This window comes from Takifugu flavidus, chromosome 10 (genome assembly GCF_003711565.1).
Source record: "Takifugu flavidus isolate HTHZ2018 chromosome 10, ASM371156v2, whole genome shotgun sequence".
Taxonomy (NCBI): domain Eukaryota; kingdom Metazoa; phylum Chordata; class Actinopteri; order Tetraodontiformes; family Tetraodontidae; genus Takifugu; species Takifugu flavidus.
The window spans coordinates 12,941,518-12,959,746 of record NC_079529.1 but is presented as its reverse complement, the minus strand read 5'-3'; the positions used below and the strand labels follow the sequence as shown (position 1 = coordinate 12,959,746).

Here is an 18,229-nt window from a genome sequence, read left to right as displayed (position 1 = left end):
CACACAAACACGACTCTTATCTCCACAGCAACCCGAATAACTTTATCCCCCACTCAGACTGGCTCTGGGGGGTTCTGGTGGATCATCTCTTCCGGTCAGGTCGGTATCAGGACACTGGGCCCTCGGCGCCAACTAGCGGCGAATATTAGAACTGCAGGAGCGAGTGAGCTGGTACCTGAACACAGGCGCTTGCGCAATAAACCACCCTCGTCTCAGTATGATCACTGGTTTATTAGGTAACTTTGTACAATACAAAAAATACAGAAATGGAATATATGGCCAAAGCAAATTGTGTTTGTTGCCTCTTCGTTTGCTGCTGGTTCCACTGACTGAAATATTGCTGCCAGAGTATATTTTTAAGCACCGGGGATCATTATATATGTGAAAAGTTGCCCCGACAGCAGGCGCTGAATTTTCAAACGTACAAAAGTTAGGACTTAAGCTGGCTCAGTATATAAAAATAAACACTAACACTTATGACGTTATAAATGATGGTCCAAGGCTAGTGCAAATAGCTAAACACAAGAGAAAGCAGTAAATTTCAGAGGGGTTTAGCCATTTTTAAAAATATCTAAAAAATGCACGTGTTGTCTTGTTTTTCTTTATTTTCTTTGAGGGTTAATAGTTTACCAGATGCACAAAAACAATACTTTAATACATAACTAAAGATCAGGTTATATTTTGGAAGCTTTGCTGTAAACATAAGTCACCACAACTTGATTGTACAACAGATATGACTCATGGGAGGACTTCTGCTCTGGAAAACTGTGTACATTAAAAACAACCCTTAGGATGAAAGAAAAAGAGCAGGAAGCGGGAGTCCTTACAGTATGCAACAGTAACACCAATAATAACTAGAATCATAAGATGCGTTTGGCCTTTGTAAAAGAGGTTTATCTTTGCTCTGATCAAGGGAAGACACGTTCTTCAATTAGGAGGCAGCCAGGGGGCTCCGTTGTGGGGTTTCTGTAGAACATGAAGGCCCCATCCATCTCCTCGTACTCCTCTCTGTGCCCTCCTTCAGCGGCTGAAAGCAGGCGCAAAGGAGCGGTTTGAAAAGGGGCGAGGAGCAGGAGGAGGAGGAGGAGGGTGATGTCAGTGCCATAAAAGTTGTGTCCTGAAGTTGGCAAACAAATTAATTGAGCTGCGGTGCTGCTGCCGACTGTCTCTTAAAAGATTTTGCCTTTCTTTTTGTTTTTCTCCAGAGTCCTGAAGGAGGGAAAGAGAGAAGCTGTAACATCGGTCTCAATACATCCACACAAACCAATAATCTGCACTCATTTCTAAGGACATTTACCACCTGCTGATCCTGCACCACCCTGCAAAGATTCAATTCTTCCTTCAAGAGCACCAAAATACATTATAGTTTATTAGAAGAGCAGCTTGTAATGAGAGAAATCCCAGCTCTTCAGATCACCACTGATCTTGTGCAACCACAGTACTTTAGCTCTTAATTTCCCCCTCTAAAAGATGGGACTTGTTCACATTATGGGTCAAATTAAAGGTGGACCTGTCATGATTCTCTCGGGTCCCGTTTAACCTCACAAAAAGCTGACATGTTTGCTGCTCTAAAACCACATTATGTTGTTCACGTATCCACAACATGGTGTCACTGTGAAGCATCTACCTGGAGGCTTCAAGTTTCTGCTGTTCCATGCGCTGCTGGGCTTCCCAGTTTGCTCTCTCCTCCTCAAATACGCGCCTCTTTTCCTCCAGCTCTTTGTGCTGGGCTTCCAAGTTCTTCTTCATCTGCTCATGGCGTCTCTGAAGCTACAGGGAGACAAGCAGGACAGTGGAACACATCAGACTACAGGAGACCCTCTGGAGTCGACGGACGTGCAACTGGCATCACGTGACCTTTCATTTCCAAGTATGGTAGCTAACACTTAGTTAGCATGACATTATGAAGTGATGTCCATTCCATGTGTTTGTGTCGCTCACCTCAGCCTCAGAGTCCTTCAGCTTCTGCACCTTTTCCTTGACTTTCATTTCAAACACCTGTTCCATCTCCATCTCCATCTTCTTCATCTTATTCACGTGCTCCCGTCTTTCTTCCTCCATCTGGGCCAAAGGACTCCTGGACACAGTTTACACCAGCACTACATCACATCACAAGCACCACAGCAGTGGGGGTAGAATTGGGGCAGGGGGGCTCCATAAAGGGTGACAGAGAAGTCAACAGGGACCAACCAGTAGGATCTAAAATGAAAGGAGCAGGTGAAGCGGAGCTGCTGGGTTAAATATTAGTGAAGCTGACTGATGCTCTGGTGCAGTGTGAACAGAGACCTGACACATGAGAGGCTCCCTGTGATTCTGGTTTGTACCTAATCAGGAATTTTACTGTCATCATATTTCAGCTCTCCGGAGAGATCGAGAACCATTTTTGATTCTGTGCAGCCATTTAGCCGAGTTACTGGTGGATACTTGCACAGTTATCGTGAATAATTCACTACAGAATTGGGGCTAAATACTTAAATCCATCTGATTTCAGATGACATGTTGTCAAGGTTCTCCAGGGTAACTGGACCAAGTCTGGTCCCCCAGGACTGAAGCACTTGAGCTGCATGGTCAGGTCTCCGACACCAGCTGTGACAAACAGCAGCAGCTGCAGCTGCAGATCGAGTCGCAGAGAAGAATTTCTTTACAGATGTTTGGGGGAGAACTACAATAAAACACCAGCAACTGTTCTCTCAGCTACATTAAAGTGACCATTTTCCACTTACACATCCTGAAAACATGTAAGAACAGCAGGAATCCAGGAGACCAAATCAACAGCGAGGGGTGAGAGATCAACGAAAACAAGAGTGCGGAGGAAGGGGACGGAATAAGGATCTGAGAAGTAAGTTTAAAAACCACTTACATTCCGTCAACTGTGTCAATTCTAAAAAACAGAAACAAAAAAATCACAGGCGCACAGACAACATGCAGTAATGAGGGCATGCACTGAAATGTGTGATTAAAGCAAAACGTTTCCACAACAGTCGAATGAATGAGTGAATGAGTGAATGAATGAAGCCAACGGTCACGCTACTCAGCTGTGTGTTAGTGGAGCGCGAGAGCCTGTGGGATGTGTGTCGCTCCGACGTTTGCCCAGCGAGTTAGCGATTACTCATTAACAGGAACGTTGAAGCATCCACACTTTATTAGAGGCATCAAATGGACGATAAAGGAGCTCCCTGAATGAAAGTGTTCCTAAACGGTGACACATAATCTGAAGCCGTGGCCACAGCGGGACGCCCAGCTCCTTCCTCTGCACCGCGGCACGGCTGAGCGCAGTACGACTCCGTCACATTCTCATCCAGACACCTGCAAAGCTAAACCTAATTAAGGATTCAACTATCACCACTTTGGCCCCAGCGCTACTGCGAGTGGCAGCTTTGATAGTCGAAGCGTGTCACGTCACAGGAGCTTGGCCCCATAAAACGGCTCGGGTCTGGAGTAGCTGCCTGCTGCTCCGCGCTTCATGTGTGAACGGAGCGGCGGAGGCCTCGATACGCCCGTCTTCTATGCGACTGCTCTCTGCGGGAGTCTGTCAGGACTTACTTGGTGGACATTGGACCTTTAGCTCTGTTGTTGTCCACGCCGTTGTAGGTGACAGCAGCGAGCTTCCTGCTGCGGTAGTTTTCATAGTGGACGTTGTTTGTCACATCCTTCAGGTCTTGCATGTGAGTTCTGGAGACACAAAATAAATGACGTTCGGTTTGAGCGGCACAACGGTGCTGTGATTGATCGTTCAAGTGCTTCGGACCTGATGAGCATGTCCCTGAGGATGGTGAAGTCACAGTGGTCACTGTTTTCAACTACAATGGAGAGTAATTCATATCATTATGGTTTCACTACATATATTGCACATGTTTCTGCTAAAGTCGATGGTTCCAGTACCTTCTGCGACCCCCCAGGGGTACTGCCTTACTCTGACTTTCTTGTTGTTCACTTCAATAATGGTGTTGCTTCCCACTACAGCCAGTGGCAGCTTGTCCTTGGGAAAGAAATGTTTTATATTGAAGCAGGACTGACTTGATGAGTGCGCATCATAAAGGTGAGGCGGGGGGGGGGGGTCGGCGGAGTACCTTTATCTTCTTCACTAGCCTGTTCTCCTCTTCATCACCCGTCTCGGGGAATTCGTAGATCTTGATTTTGTGCTCTTGAATTTCTCGCATGATCTGGCAAAAGAGAGCGTCTTTAAGGGTTTCTGCACAGATGGGACGCAGCATCTCGGCTGCCGAGGCAGGGGGGGCTATTTTTAACAGCGATAGCGGGTTCGTGTTATGAAACGCAGAAAGCGGGCCTTTTCTGTGCGCAGCTCCGGGAGCAGCGTCGAGCCAGGGAAACTACTGACCTGCTTCTTGAACTGTTGACATTCCTCTGGGGTGAGGGTATCTGCTTTGGCGATCAGCGGGATGACATTAACTTTCTCATGCAACCGTTTCATGAACTCCACATCCAATGGCTTCAATCTGTGTGGAGACGGGAGCGAATGTGTGTTTTAGAATGGCTGCCGTGTTTATTTTAGTCTGTCTAACCCTGAGCAGTTCCTTTAATGGATCCGTCCTCCTCACCATCCCTGTAGCCAAGTATTACGGAAAAACATTAAAAGAAAAAACTATCCCATCATTTACTGAAAGAATGATTATATAAAAAATCAAAAAAATCAAAAGCAATTCCTAAATACATTAAAATAAATAAAACCTAAAAGATCCTGAACTGATTCAACTCTATCCAACTCAGATAAAGAGGTTTTAAAGAAAGTAGTTAAGGCTGAGCTCCATCCTACTGAAATCTACATTCCTCCAGTATGTTTTAAAAGTCTTATCTTACAGTCTCTCGTGATCAGATGGAGCCTCAAAGGAGGAAGTAGAGCGAAAACATATCAATATCACGCATATGCTGATGGCCGTTAAGGTATGAGTGGCACGACATGACTGTGCCTGCATCTGTAGCCACAAAAGTCTGCCCTACGGGGCCAATAGGGGTATGTTAATGGTAGCAGGGCTCATTTGGAGTTTGGACTTACCCGTGTCCTGAAGGAGCAATGAAGTACAGACAGCAGTGAATTCTGCTGTCGGGCATCTGGCGTCTGTTCACCCGGGACTCTGAGTTCAGGTAGTCTTCAAACTTGCTGTCTATGTGGTCAATGACAGGCTGCCAGCTGCATTACACAAACAACAGCAGTTAAGGGTTAGAACTCGGAGGAGCGCAACGCGTTGAGCTAAGGTCTTGGTTCTCTTTACCAGTTGCTGTTGTCAACAGCATCACCAAACCCTGGAGTGTCGACAATTGTGAGCAGCAGCTGGACGCCTCCCTCCTTCACCAAAACTTTGGACTGCTCCACCTGAGACAGGAACCGAATGACAAAGTGCTCGTGTGTTAGCATCAGCGTCAACTCCCTTATAGCCACATAAAACGCTGTAACACGGACCACCCCATGCTAGCGCCATGTATGCTACGCTTGCTGCTCAGGGAAGAAAAGAAAATCAAGGAAGAAAATGTCTGTTTAAGAACAAGGAAATGACCTTGGAGCCACAAAGTGAGCTGTAACAGACAGTCTCAGAGCACTTTCAGTAATCCGCCTTTACTGGCCTCATTTTAAGCACAGTAATAAAATGATCTGACCTGAGCGCTAGCGGAGTCCTGAACGTACCTGAACAGTCTTTTTGATCCGGTGGGAAGGTCCAGGGAACTCTGGTGAGTACAGGTCTGTTAGGAACAGAGAGTTGATCAAGGTGGACTTGCCCAGCCCTGATTCTCCTGGAAAAAAGAAACATAAAAGACAAATCAGCACTTCAGACATAGTGAGCGTCATCTGGCTAATCTCTGTATCTGTAGTCCTGGACTAAAGTCTTGAACATTTGACAACGTTCACATCAAACCAAAAGCAAACTATGTATACACAGTTAGCCTTTTACTGAGAAAGTCATTCATAAATTAGTTTGGATTGGGCTGAACAGCCGGAGCGGAGACAATGGTTCTCGTCATGTGCTGCGGAGCGTTCCGGAAGGCTTGGTCATTGTTCTCACATTTGCAAACTCAATGAGAACAATCACGAGTGGAAATGAGCAGCGAGGCTCACGGCCTTGGCTGACTGTCACAAGTCCATTCAACATTCTCCCAACCCCACTAGCACAACAGAAGAGTGCCGAGGTGAGGATGAGGAAGGGTTAATAGATGAAGTCCCCGACAGATGTGAAAATCTATACATTCCTGTGGGCTCACGGCTCTGCAGAGCCCAGCAGAGCTGCTGCTTTGCTGCTTTTGTCCCCAGAATATGGAAATTGTGTAAAAACAAGGGCCACATTCAACAACTCCCAAAAACCCTCCTGCTGCTTTTCTGAACTTAATTTAAACTAATGAAAGCTTTTCTCTTAAAAAGACCAAACTTAGAGGACATTTCTGAATGCTCTCAGAACAAAGCTACACACCAGCTGAAATCTCGCACAAGAATGCCCAAAATCAACAAAAATGAGGCGCCGAATGCACCAGAGGATACATTCTTAGATGCATGCTGGGTAGAAATTCTGCTGGCCCCGCCACAGGAAACGATTATGACCCGAGGACACATTTTCCTTCCAAATAGGGACTGATCTGTCAAAGAGGGTCTTGGCCAGTTGTCAAACATCACAACCAAGCATTTCAAGGGGCCGTTTGCATTTTCAATTCATTTGCTGCTGCCTCAAGTAAATCTTCTGAAACGGCTCAAGACTAATTGAAATCACAGGGTAGTAATGTTCTCCTTCTCTCCAAATCAGCAGTTAATAGCACAAAGCCTGGAGCTGTCTGCACAATCATCCCACACACACACACACACACACACACAGGAAAACCTTCTGGTGTAATAAACACAACCTCAATGATTGCTTTAAAGCAAGTGTGAGAACAAAGCCTCAAGCTCTTACCAACAACCATGAGGGTGAACTCAAACCCCCTCTTCACAGACTTCCTGTACACTTGGTTGGGGAGGTTTCCAAAGCCAACATATCCCTCCAGATTCTTTTGCTGCTGCGGGAGAGGGAAAAAAAAATACACACATCAAACCCACAGAGAAATAGATTCTTTCGCACCTGAATCAGACCTAAACTTTTCATGCTTTTTGGTTTAGTAGATCAACAAGCCTCTAAATCTGAAGCCTAATTACAGTTGGAAATAGAGCCCATCCTGATTTACTAAACACTTCATTTCACGGGTGACTTGTATTCTATTTTGATTTGATACTTTTACAGTTCACAGGCACAAACGCTCTGCTGATTTATCAGATCTAAAATGAATCCCACGCCGGGTGATTTCTGAATACTTACAGCTGTTTTGTGGAGGTTGGTGCAGGATGATCGTGACAGCCAGTATTTTCAGGGCCGGAAAAAAAAGGAAAAAAAAAAAAAAAGCAACTGAGAATCAATGTCTGGCAATCAATCAATCAAACACACACACCAGTGAAAGAACATTTCTGACATGGTGGCCCATATTTATTACCACCCCACAAACAAAAGCAGACGAGCACCTGTTCTATATTCAACCTTCACCCATCCTGACTCCCTAAGGTGCCTATTTGATTAGTTCTGGATCAGATGGGCCTGAATGTGGGCCTCCATCCTTACGGCTGAAGCTGAGCTGCTATTTCACCAGGACCGTCTGTTTCCTGACTGTCACCTCTCACAGCGGAAGTGGTGGCAGCTGAAAGAATGATAAAACACTCTGTGCACGGTTCAAAATGGTTTCCTCCACACGCCATTCTGCTCATTCCAGGTGAAATAAACTCCATCAGGTCCACTATTGGGACTGAAGTTACAGGTCAGGCTGCAGACATCGACCTGAGAGTCAAAACATACCCTCTGAGATCCGCTTTAATCCAGATTACATGGCACCAGTAACCTCTTTATACCCTAACGGGAAGCGTCCTCTTGACTTGCATGCCTAATCTAAATTCTCACGTTATGTGGCTTTAATGGCTGTATTGATCACACACACATGGATGCAGTCGACCATTTTAACAACGCAATTGATGTGGTGGTTGACCCACTTTACCGATTGATTTCAGCATTCGAAATAAAACTCTGCAGAGGATATTTCTGCGGGGTTTAGCCCTGTCCACGATGGGGGCTGAGCACAAACTATGTTTAAGGAGCATTCCACCGCACAATAAGATGGTATTTCGTGTCTACTCGGGGCTAAACGAAACAGCGTGAACCCGAGCTATTTCACCCAACACAACAATAAAGTGTCCCTTTAGTTGCACTGCTGGTATTCGAAGACCCTTTAAAAACACAACGTCCTTTACAAATGGAACTTAACGACGATTACTGTGTCACCCCGCAAGTGACACACTAAAATAGCTAAAGACAGGAAATGACATTCCGGTTAGCTCACGCAGCTTCATACCAGAGCTCAAGCTAACAGCTAACGAGCTAACTAGCTAGCCCTCAAAGTGGAGGCGGACGACTGGGCGTTGGTTGCTCAGACAACTGCACAAGCCCAACAGCGGCAAACCACAAATGTTCCGTCGTCTAATAACACGAGACAAACCGTGGCCGATTAAAGATTACGAGACCGCTCGGTGGAGGAAAAAAATCGACGAGAATATAGGAGCAGCAGTCTTACCCATAGCGCTGACACTTTCTGCCGCCTCCGAACGCTCTGTTGCCAACTCCTCAACAAGCTGCGCCCTGATTGGCTGTCCGGGCGGCGCTGCGTGACGTCATCGTCATATTTGCATAATCATCGATTTGCGGGTTATTGTATTGGCGAGAAGATTCATGCGGGAGAGACAAAAAATAGGGAAAAGAAACCAACCTCAAATGTGTCTTGAATTGCATGTAAACTTTTAACATGTTAATTCTGTTTGTGGTTGATTTTTGCCGTTGAATTAGGTCAACCTGCTAATGCTTTGTATAATTACACATCAGCAATTAATGACCGCACGTTATATCCCCGCGTTATATATTTGGCCGTCCTTTATTCGTTTTAGCAGAGGGTGGGATACTATTCTAGATGCTACACTACCGCACAGTGGGACATACCACGACTGGGATTGAGGAAAACATGACCGTGTCTTCTCTTTCCAATATCTTACCTAGGTTTTCTTTTATTGATTTCGTCGGAGGTCCGCGCACACTAATGAACACTCCTGTAATGCCCAGCGTTGGCCAAAGGTTCGCTACTTTTCAATTATAGCCTCTCCACAGGCCAGACTTTAAGAGGACCTCAGGCCTTTGCTCATTGAGATATGTCTGTGTAGATTCTAATCATCCAGGTCATAGTTATCCAAGGTAGTTTTCTTTGTCAACTGGACTGTATTTCTTCTCTTTGAAGACGTTTCACCTTCTATCCAGAAGGCTTCTTCAGTTCTGAACTGACGTGCTGACAAAGAAAACTACCTTGGATACTCATTGAGATCTTAAACATCAAAGCTTCTATGATAGTTTTTGATGCTACTGAAATTGAAACGAAATAATAAGTCTGGCTTTTTATTATTCTTATTTTTAGAGCCTACAGGATGACAGACTGTGCGCCTTGGATTTCACACAGCGGGACGCTGCTGGGAGCCTGACCGCCTGTGAGCGCGTTGAAACGGGGGAGGAGCTCACGGCAGCACCCCCTGCTGGCTGAGGGCAGAAACAGAAGAAAAGTCTCCAACAACACCGGGAAACGTCACTACAGCTGTTTAGATTAGCCGGGTTTGACAAAGGAAAGTCACGATTAAAAAAATCGCGACATTGGGCTGAGTTACGCAGTTTGAGGCTCGCAGCGCCCTCGAGGATCGAGACGGTTACGCCAAATTACTAGCGTAGATATTTGGTGAATTTCAAAGTGGGGACGCAGCAGCATCGCGATAACTTTTTGTTTCCGCCTGTTCTCGCGATATTCCAGCGACACTGATTTACATTCGGTAGTTTTTCGTGTGTATCTGCTGGTTAAATCTTCAGTTAGTTCTTTTTGTTTCCAGTTTTTACGTAAGAACGTGATAGCAACAGGTAAAAGAATGAAAACAAACTTCATATGTAACTGCCTTAAATTAAGCCGGCAGGAAAAGTAACGGAGCCCCTGCTCAAGGTTATCAAGTGACCTGAAGAACAGCTTTTAGGGTTTATCTCAGGGATCAGGGATCTTTGGGCCCTGCTCAGATGCACACCACTTCAGCCATGTGTTCAGATGTGTTTGGTACAATCCAGATCACATTTCTCTCTCTCTTTCTGTGTGTGTGTGTGTGTGTGTGTAGTAGTTGGTAAGATGACACTGTGTGTTGCAGCCTGTTGCATCAACAGTCAGAAAACGTGCAGCTATCAGATATCAAGTCCTCTGAAAGGCTCCAGAGTGCTTTTAGTCAAGCTTTTCTGCCTCGAAGAAACTACATTTTTCTGAAGGATGTGTTCAAATTATGTTTTGACTTTTTATGAATAAAATATTAAATTCCTAAACACCTGTCACATATTTGTATTTTTCTCCCTCTGGGTGCAATAATCAATTTTACAAAATTGCAGTTAAATCAGAAAGAATATAAGCGAATTAATATTTTACTGTACCATTACAACAAAAAGACATGATTTAGCAGATTCAAAAGCACATGGGAAGGAAATAGATATAATTAATAATTGCTCAAATAAAATTGAGGGTTCTCTGCTTGCTGAAGGCTTTTCAGCTCATATTTGAGTACAGTCACAGAAATACATCTGGTGTTAAAATGATGAGTGCAGTACATATTTTATAATAAGAATGCTGATTATGAGAGCAGAATAAGCTTGTTTTTATTTTTAGATGGACGTTCAGTTCTCCCAGTTGTTCCGCTTTGGGCTTGCTGTACTTTGTAGTTCTCATTCTTCTAATTGTTTTTCTTTAGTTCCTCCAGAATCATGACTACGTCAAATGTTCCTGGTCTTTGGGCTTGATGTGATTGAGGATAGAAATAGTCAGACGTGCGTGTGTAAATGTACGAGCTGTGAGCCTGCTGTTTTGGTCTGATTGCACATCCGTGTCCAGCTGCGGTTGTGATGCTGCTACTGCAGAGAGAGACAGACAGAGAGAGAGAGAGAGAGAGAGAGAGAGAAGAGAGAGAGAGAGAGAGAGAGAGAGAGAGAGAGAGAGAGAGAGATGAAATATTCCATCTGGCTGCCAAAGCTAATTTCAAATGTCTGCAAGCTTCTTTCCACAAATAGATTTTCCTTTTGTGTTTTGCAGCACGTGAAAAATTCAAAGAAGCCCAACGGTTTCTGCATTGTGCTCAGCCAGAACACACCCAAACATCCAGGTCAACAGGTTTCCCCCACCTATACCTTCCAACAATACTGCTAATAATAACAACCTTTGTCGGACACGCCTGAACTGCTTCACCTGAGGACCCAGGTCATCACCTGAACCGTCATTTGGCAGGTCTGAGGGCCCCACCCTCCTCCACCGGCTTCTTCTACTCCCCCAAAGGTGGAGCTCAGTTAAAACAGCAGCACCTTCCTCAAACGCATGTGAAAACTATACTGAAGTTGAGGGATTTTATTTTTAAGTTAAAAAACAAAGTGTACTTGTGAGCCTGTACTTGCTCTTTGTTCAGATTCTGCGGGATTTGTCGCCATTGCCATTGTTTGATATTTTGAGATCCGTTTGGATTCGGGTGGATCTCACAACATGTCAATACCCAGCATCCCAGAATGAGATGAGTCAAATCTGAACTTTAAGAGGCCCCTGGACCTTAAGCTTCTGGACCTTGATCGTATTTGAGAGGTGTCTTCACTAAAGTCCACCTGAAGTCAACTCCAAGTAGACACTCTCCTGTCTGTTCAAGGTCTCTCACATTTGACAGTGAAACCCACGTCCTGAGAGCGCAACCTGAACCCTCAGGAGAAGAGGATCTAATAACCTAAACAGAGGCAACTGAGAATCCAGTGGCTCTGACAGATCTCCAGAGATCCCATGTGCGGATGGGACAAAGGTCCAGTAAGCCAGCTATCAGGAAAGAAGAGTTAAGTTACCTGCTTAAGCTTATCACAGCAGAAAAATTACCAAATTTAATACTTAATTAAAGTTTTGTCATTTTTCAAATTAGAAACAAACTTTTTATCTCTTCTGTATGATATAGTAAGAGCCATTTGCATGCAGTACCACACATTCGCCACACGAGGAAGTAGGAACCAGCATTGACACACACAGGGGGAGGAGTGGCGGTGTGTGTGTGTGTGTGTGTGTGTGTAGTAGTTGGTAAGATGACACTGTGTGTTGCAGCCTGTTGCATCAACAGTCAGAAAACGTGCAGCTATCAGATATCAAGTCCTCTGAAAGGCTCCAGAGTGCTTTTAGTCAAGCTTTTCTGCCTCGAAGAAACTACATTTTTCTGAAGGATGTGTTCAAATTATGTTTTGACTTTTTATGAATAAAATATTAAATCCTAAACACCTGTCACATATTTGTATTTTTCTCCCTCTGGGTGCAATAATCAATTTTACAAAATTGCAGTTAAATCAGAAAGAATATAAGCGAATTAATATTTTACTGTACCATTACAACAAAAAGACATGATTTAGCAGATTCAAAAGCACATGGGAAGGAAATAGATATAATTAATAATTGCTCAAATAAAATTGAGGGTTCTCTGCTTGCTGAAGGCTTTTCAGCTCATATTTGAGTACAGTCACAGAAATACATCTGGTGTTAAAATGATGAGTGCAGTACATATTTTATAATAAGAATGCTGATTATGAGAGCAGAATAAGCTTGTTTTTATTTTTAGATGGACGTTCAGTTCTCCCAGTTGTTCCGCTTTGGGCTTGCTGTACTTTGTAGTTCTCATTCTTCTAATTGTTTTTCTTTAGTTCCTCCAGAATCATGACTACGTCAAATGTTCCTGGTCTTTGGGCTTGATGTGATTGAGGATAGAAATAGTCAGACGTGCGTGTGTAAATGTACGAGCTGTGAGCCTGCTGTTTTGGTCTGATTGCACATCCGTGTCCAGCTGCGGTTGTGATGCTGCTACTGCAGAGAGAGACAGACAGAGAGAGAGAGAGAGAGAGAGAGAGAGAGAGATGAAATATTCCATCTGGCTGCCAAAGCTAATTTCAAATGTCTGCAAGCTTCTTTCCACAAATAGATTTTCCTTTTGTGTTTTGCAGCACGTGAAAAATTCAAAGAAGCCCAACGGTTTCTGCATTGTGCTCAGCCAGAACACACCCAAACATCCAGGTCAACAGGTTTCCCCCACCTATACCTTCCAACAATACTGCTAATAATAACAACCTTTGTCAGACACGCCTGAACTGCTTCACCTGAGGACCCAGGTCATCACCTGAACCGTCATTTGGCAGGTCTGAGGGCCCCACCCTCCTCCACCGGCTTCTTCTACTCACCCAAAGGTGGAGCTCAGTTAAAACAGCAGCACCTTCCTCAAACGCATGTGAAAACTATACTGAAGTTGAGGGATTTTATTTTTAAGTTAAAAAACAAAGTGTACTTGTGAGCCCGTACTTGCTCTTTGTTCAGATTCTGCGGGATTTGTCGCCATTGCCATTGTTTGATATTTTGAGATCCGTTTGGATTCGGGTGGATCTCAAAACATGTCAACACTCAACATCCCAGAATGAGATGAGTCAAATCTGAACTTTAAGAGGCCCCTGGACCTTAAGCTCCAGGACCTTAATCGTATTTGAGAGGTATCTTCACTAAAGTCCACCTGAAGTCAACTCCAAGTAGACACTCTCCTGTCTGTTCAAGGTCTCTCACATTTGACAGTGAAACCCACGTCCTGAGAGCACAACCTGAACCCTCAGGAGAAGAGGATCTAATAACCTAAACAGAGGCAACTGAGAATCCAGTGGCTCTGACAGATCTCCAGAGATCCCATGTGCAGATGGGACAAAGGTCCAGTAAGCCAGCTATCAGGAAAGAAGAGTTAAGTTACCTGCTTAAGCTTATCACAGCAGAAAAATTACCAAATTTAATACTTAATTAAAGTTTTGTCATTTTTCAAATTAGAAACAAACTTTTTATCTCTTCTGTATGATACAGTAAGAGCCATTTGCATGCAGTACCACACATTCGCCACACGAGGAAGTAGGAACCAGCATTGACACACACAAGGGGAGGAATGGCGGTGTGTGTGTGTGTTGTGTGTGTGTGTGTGTGGTGTGTGTGTGTGTGTGTGGGTGGGTGGGTGTGTGTGTGTGTGTGTGTCTGTGTCTGTGTCTGTGTCTGTGTCTGTGTCTGTGTGTCTGTGTGTGTGGTGGTGGGGGGTGTCAATTAATAAATGGGATTACAAACCTGATGCTGCTTTGTTTCCAACTATATACCTGCACTGTGTGACGTCATCGGGATCCCGTTTCTGTTCTGTTCGCGCCTGTTGTGTTCACTGAGCCCAGTATTTATATTAGATTTTATTTACTTTCAGCGTTTCTGTATCAGGTTGACCCTGGTGTCTACCGTCAATAATGCTGACACTGAGGGGAAGTCGTATAGATTTGTAAGATAATTATTCACTGGCCCAGAACGTGCGTAAATAAACGTGGATTTGGTATAAAGTCAATAAGCAGATGTGTATGACAACACAACTGGTGGTAAATCCACTTAATTCTATAATCTGCACACAGAAATGAGTTTAAAAGGCTGCCGTGACGTAGTAGAGACAGTAACACTTTTCCTCATTGCTCCCCTCGTCCTTGGATAGACTATGTGAATCCAATATCACCATGGCAACAGCATTATGGAATCAAGTATAAATAGTTGTTTCTGCAAGATGGATGGAATGAGCGGTGTGAATGACTTGATCCTCCTGCTGTGGTAACAGTGTCAGCGTGTCTCTGTGCGTCCTACTGACTGGACTCATGCAGCCGTGCACGTGAGAGCTGCTCTGCGTTATGTAAGAGCTCAGCCTCAGCCTTCCTCGCCCGCCCTGGCTGCCCTACATCACCAGCGTGCAAACATCGCAGGCCAGATCTTATTACTCAGCCGCCAGGAAGCGGTTACATAGCAGCCACCTGTCTGCAACATGTGATGTATTTATATAATGTGTGCAAGAGGAGCAGGAACATGTGGATGGGAGGAACCGCCACCGTCGCCCTATCGCTGCCCGGGGCCGCCTCCACATAACACACGCTCCTCTATGTAGGTCACTACACTTCTAGGTAAAGCAAACAACTGGGCCTGAAGTCAGTTCTCCAGTCAGTGTGCTGCAGCTCACATGTTTGAGGGACGTTTTATTGCAGCAGGGACACAAGACGTGTGTCAAAGCTGTCCAGGGATGGATCTTAAGCCTGATCCATGTGGCAATACTGCCTGAGCCCTGAACACAAGGCCTGCTTTTGTCGATGTGTGTGTGAGTGTGTGAGTTCATGTATTTGCTACATACTGAGTACCAAAATCCACATTCTACTAACAAAGAACAGAGGACATTTTTGAGAGGTGAGGACATTTTGACCGGTCATCTCGACAGCAAAGGGCTGTTTGAGGATCAAGACCTGGATTTAAGGTTGAGGTTCGAGTAGAGTTTAGGTCAGGATCAGAGTCGGGGGGTGAAGGTCAGGGAGTCAGGGTAAAGAGCTGTGGAATGTAATATGTATATGAGGGTCCTCACAAGGATAGAAGTGAATGGATACGTCTGTCTGTCTATCTATCTATCTATCTATCTATCTATCTGTCTATCTATCTATCTATCTATCTATCTATCTATCTGTCTGTCTGTCTGTCTGTCTGTCTGTCTGTCTGTCTGTCTGTCTGTCTGTCTGTCTGTCTGTCTGTCTGTCTGTCTGTCTGAGATTCATGAAACTTGCAGTGACACCAGATCAGACAACAACAGCTTTAAAGAAAATCCAGGCAACGATCAAAACATCTGTTGATCAAAGGCGATCACGTGGAACCAGGAGCAACGATCACGTGTGAATAAGAGCAAACTAAAAGGGGATGAAGAGGAGAAAGGACAGCAGGAGTCACAACAGCCAACACAGTAAACGATCACATTTCAGTTCATTTACACTTGAAAAGCATCATCAGATGGAGCCCGTTCAGACGCTGTCGACGCTCCGGTGGCGTCCCCCTCATCCTGTTATCCAAGAGCCCGTGAGCTTCAGCATGAGGGGGAGTATTCAGGGGATGTGAGGCTCTGCTGCTGGCTGGGCCCACTTTTCCACTGCAGATGGACGTTCGTCCATCCCAGACGTAGCAACGCTGCTCCCAGCTGAAGAGGGAAACAATCAATTTACACCTGTTGAAATAACAGAAGTACAGAAGTCGCTTTACCTGGTGCAGGAGCTGCTGGTTGATGGTTGAGTCGGATAAGTCCGCCGAGCTCTCCATCCTCAAGCTGACCAGCGTCGTCAATTCTGAAACTTAACCACAAACCCACGGATCAGTCGGCCGGGTTCCACCAACCAAACCCAAAGCAAGTTCACCTGCTCTCTGAGTCACCTTGTTGGCAGATGAACGGGCGAACAGAGCTACAGTTGAAGTCAGACCATTCAGAATTGGACTTGGCAGATACGCATAACTTTTCATCCTTGTAATTTTCAGATTTGGAGCTGCTAAAATTTCTGTAGGAGCTTTGGCTTCCGTCAGACCAGACCCAGGGTACTCTGTACAGCCCGAGCCAAATGGGAGCGTCGCTATATGACGGGATGGCAGAATGGACCAGTTTCTGTTGATCACTGTTTTCTATCACCGGGAAGCCGATGTGGTGTTGCCTGCAGTACGTCAGAGCAGAATACCAGGATTTCACTTCTGAGACGTACACGTAGGCGTTCTTTCCCTCCACCACTGCAACATAACAGCCATTCGTTAACCCCCGTAAATGAGGGCAAAGTTTCAGGGGGAAAGTGGACTTTTCATGATTTGATTATCATTTTCTTACCATCATAACAGACAAATCTCTTCTCCCTCTGGCAGGAGTCGTCGAACCAATACCCGCCAGGCTTCATGCCGACACAATGTTCCATCAGCATGTGGTTATCTGGTTCAGAGTCCCTCCATTTGTAGTACCCAGTCCGGCTCCCCTCCCCGGTCAGCGACCATCTCCAGGAGTTGATGTCCTTGCTCATGGTTTTCCAGGATTTGGAGTATTCGTGCAGTCCAATCCAGGACCAGTCATACAGCTCTGTAATGCTGTTGACGTCATCCATGCTTTCAAAGGTCGCCAGGTCTTGGAAATTCTCCCTGCAGTATTGCTGAGCACCTTCCCAAGTCAGACCTTTGCTAATGATGTGATATGTTCTCAGCGAGAGGTGAGAGCTGCAGCTGAAGCCGAAGCCTGAGGAGAGAGAAGAACAAACGCAGCAGGTGCAGAAAAGTGAAACCCAAAAACAACTTTCTCCAAGAATGTCCAACAGCAAAAATTTAGGAGTGTAATAAAAAAAATCCCAGTGGTTTAATGGTTTAGTAGCTGGGTAATTGGGGATCTGTTGGACCTGTCATATGTGGGTATTTGTGTCTTTTTAGGCTCAGTGTTGGTCAAGAATACACAATAATAATGTTCTGGTTCCTACCTGATGTGAAGAGCATCAGAATCACACAACGATCCATTTAAAGGGCCACTGCAGAGCGAGAAGAAGGACCGAGGTCAATAATACACACAAGCTCCCAAATTTAGGATAGATTCTTTAAGAATCAATACAAAGAAAGAGAACAAAGAGCAAAAAAAATCTTTTAGTCTCTTGTTCTAAAGTGTGCAACTATTAATCCCAGGTTTTTATTAATATTCTGATCACCACTCAGGGTGAACACCTCCTGCCTCCATTTTTGAAAAACCCAGTGTTGTCCAGCTGCCATGTTTCACAGCTTGGAGCTCCAGAATAAGCTTTATTATAGCAAAATGTAAAAAACATTGCAGTCTTTTACCTTAATTACTAATTTAACTACAAAAGAAAAATACTCACAAACGCCAACAGGTGCTCCGACGTCGTGCTCCACCTGTGTACTTGGCGGCCGTGAACTAAGGAGATGACGTTGGTTTTTATATGTAAAGTTTGGAAAAGAATTTACCTTTTTAAAAGCTTATTTTAAGAAAAGAGCTAAAAAGAAAACAATGGCTAAAATGTTCATATTAAGACCAAAAAAAATCCTAGCTGATCCCAAAGAAAGCAGCAAGAGAAACAGTGTTTGTAACAGCAATTTAAAGTGTCCATCACCCCCTCATGCTAACGCTAGTTTGCATTTGTTTTGCTTCATTCAAACCGAGGTGTTCACTGACCTGTGAAGGTGGAGACATATCCATATCTGTTTACATCTTTAAGGTCATTTCTATTTACATGTGTGCTTATATAGGTGGAGAGAAGGTCAA

The 18,229-nt window shown here is 44.6% G+C and overlaps 2 protein-coding genes across 3 annotated transcripts; both read right to left on the bottom strand.

Annotated features, from left to right (window-relative positions):
- Positions 1–212: 212 nt before the first annotated feature.
- Positions 213–6,996, bottom strand: septin7b (septin 7b). Of its 2 annotated transcripts, XM_057045120.1 has the most exons (13): positions 6,894–6,996; positions 5,642–5,748; positions 5,232–5,332; positions 5,015–5,149; positions 4,340–4,457; positions 4,071–4,163; positions 3,883–3,979; positions 3,749–3,800; positions 3,544–3,672; positions 2,861–2,881; positions 1,942–2,077; positions 1,628–1,770; positions 213–1,209 (listed from the first exon to the last, which is right to left on the bottom strand). In XM_057045120.1, the coding sequence occupies exons 1-13, from the start codon at positions 6,901–6,903 to the stop codon at positions 1,170–1,172; spliced, it is 1,182 nt and encodes a 393-aa protein (XP_056901100.1). In that variant the 5' UTR covers positions 6,904–6,996; the 3' UTR covers positions 213–1,169. The 2 variants fall into 2 exon arrangements, with proteins under 2 accessions (XP_056901100.1, XP_056901101.1); XM_057045121.1 differs by lacking the exon at positions 2,861–2,881.
- An 8,747-nt stretch (positions 6,997–15,743) lies between these two features.
- On the bottom strand, positions 15,744–17,080 carry LOC130532456 (macrophage mannose receptor 1-like). Its single transcript, XM_057045122.1, has 4 exons — positions 16,805–17,080; positions 16,366–16,710; positions 16,198–16,286; positions 15,744–16,135 (listed from the first exon to the last, which is right to left on the bottom strand). The coding sequence occupies exons 1-4, from the start codon at positions 17,070–17,072 to the stop codon at positions 16,025–16,027; spliced, it is 813 nt and encodes a 270-aa protein (XP_056901102.1). The 5' UTR covers positions 17,073–17,080; the 3' UTR covers positions 15,744–16,024.
- Positions 17,081–18,229: the final 1,149 nt, after the last annotated feature.

Excerpts from the sequence above, each read along its gene's own strand:
- septin7b (XM_057045120.1), bottom strand. Across the intron at positions 5,333-5,641 it reads GGATCAAAAAGACTGTTCAG|GTGGAGCAGTCCAAAGTTTT; the intron begins GTACGTTCAGGA and ends TTCCTGTCTCAG. Across the intron at positions 5,150-5,231 it reads GCTGTTGACAACAGCAACTG|CTGGCAGCCTGTCATTGACC; the intron begins GTAAAGAGAACC and ends TGTGTAATGCAG.
- LOC130532456 (XM_057045122.1), bottom strand. The coding sequence starts at position 17,072 with ATGGATGACGTCAACAGCATTACAGAGCTGTATGACTGGTCCTGGATT. Across the intron at positions 16,287-16,365 it reads CCCGTTCATCTGCCAACAAG|TTTCAGAATTGACGACGCTG; the intron begins GTGACTCAGAGA and ends TTTGTGGTTAAG. Across the intron at positions 16,136-16,197 it reads ACCAGCAGCTCCTGCACCAG|CTGGGAGCAGCGTTGCTACG; the intron begins GTAAAGCGACTT and ends TTCCCTCTTCAG.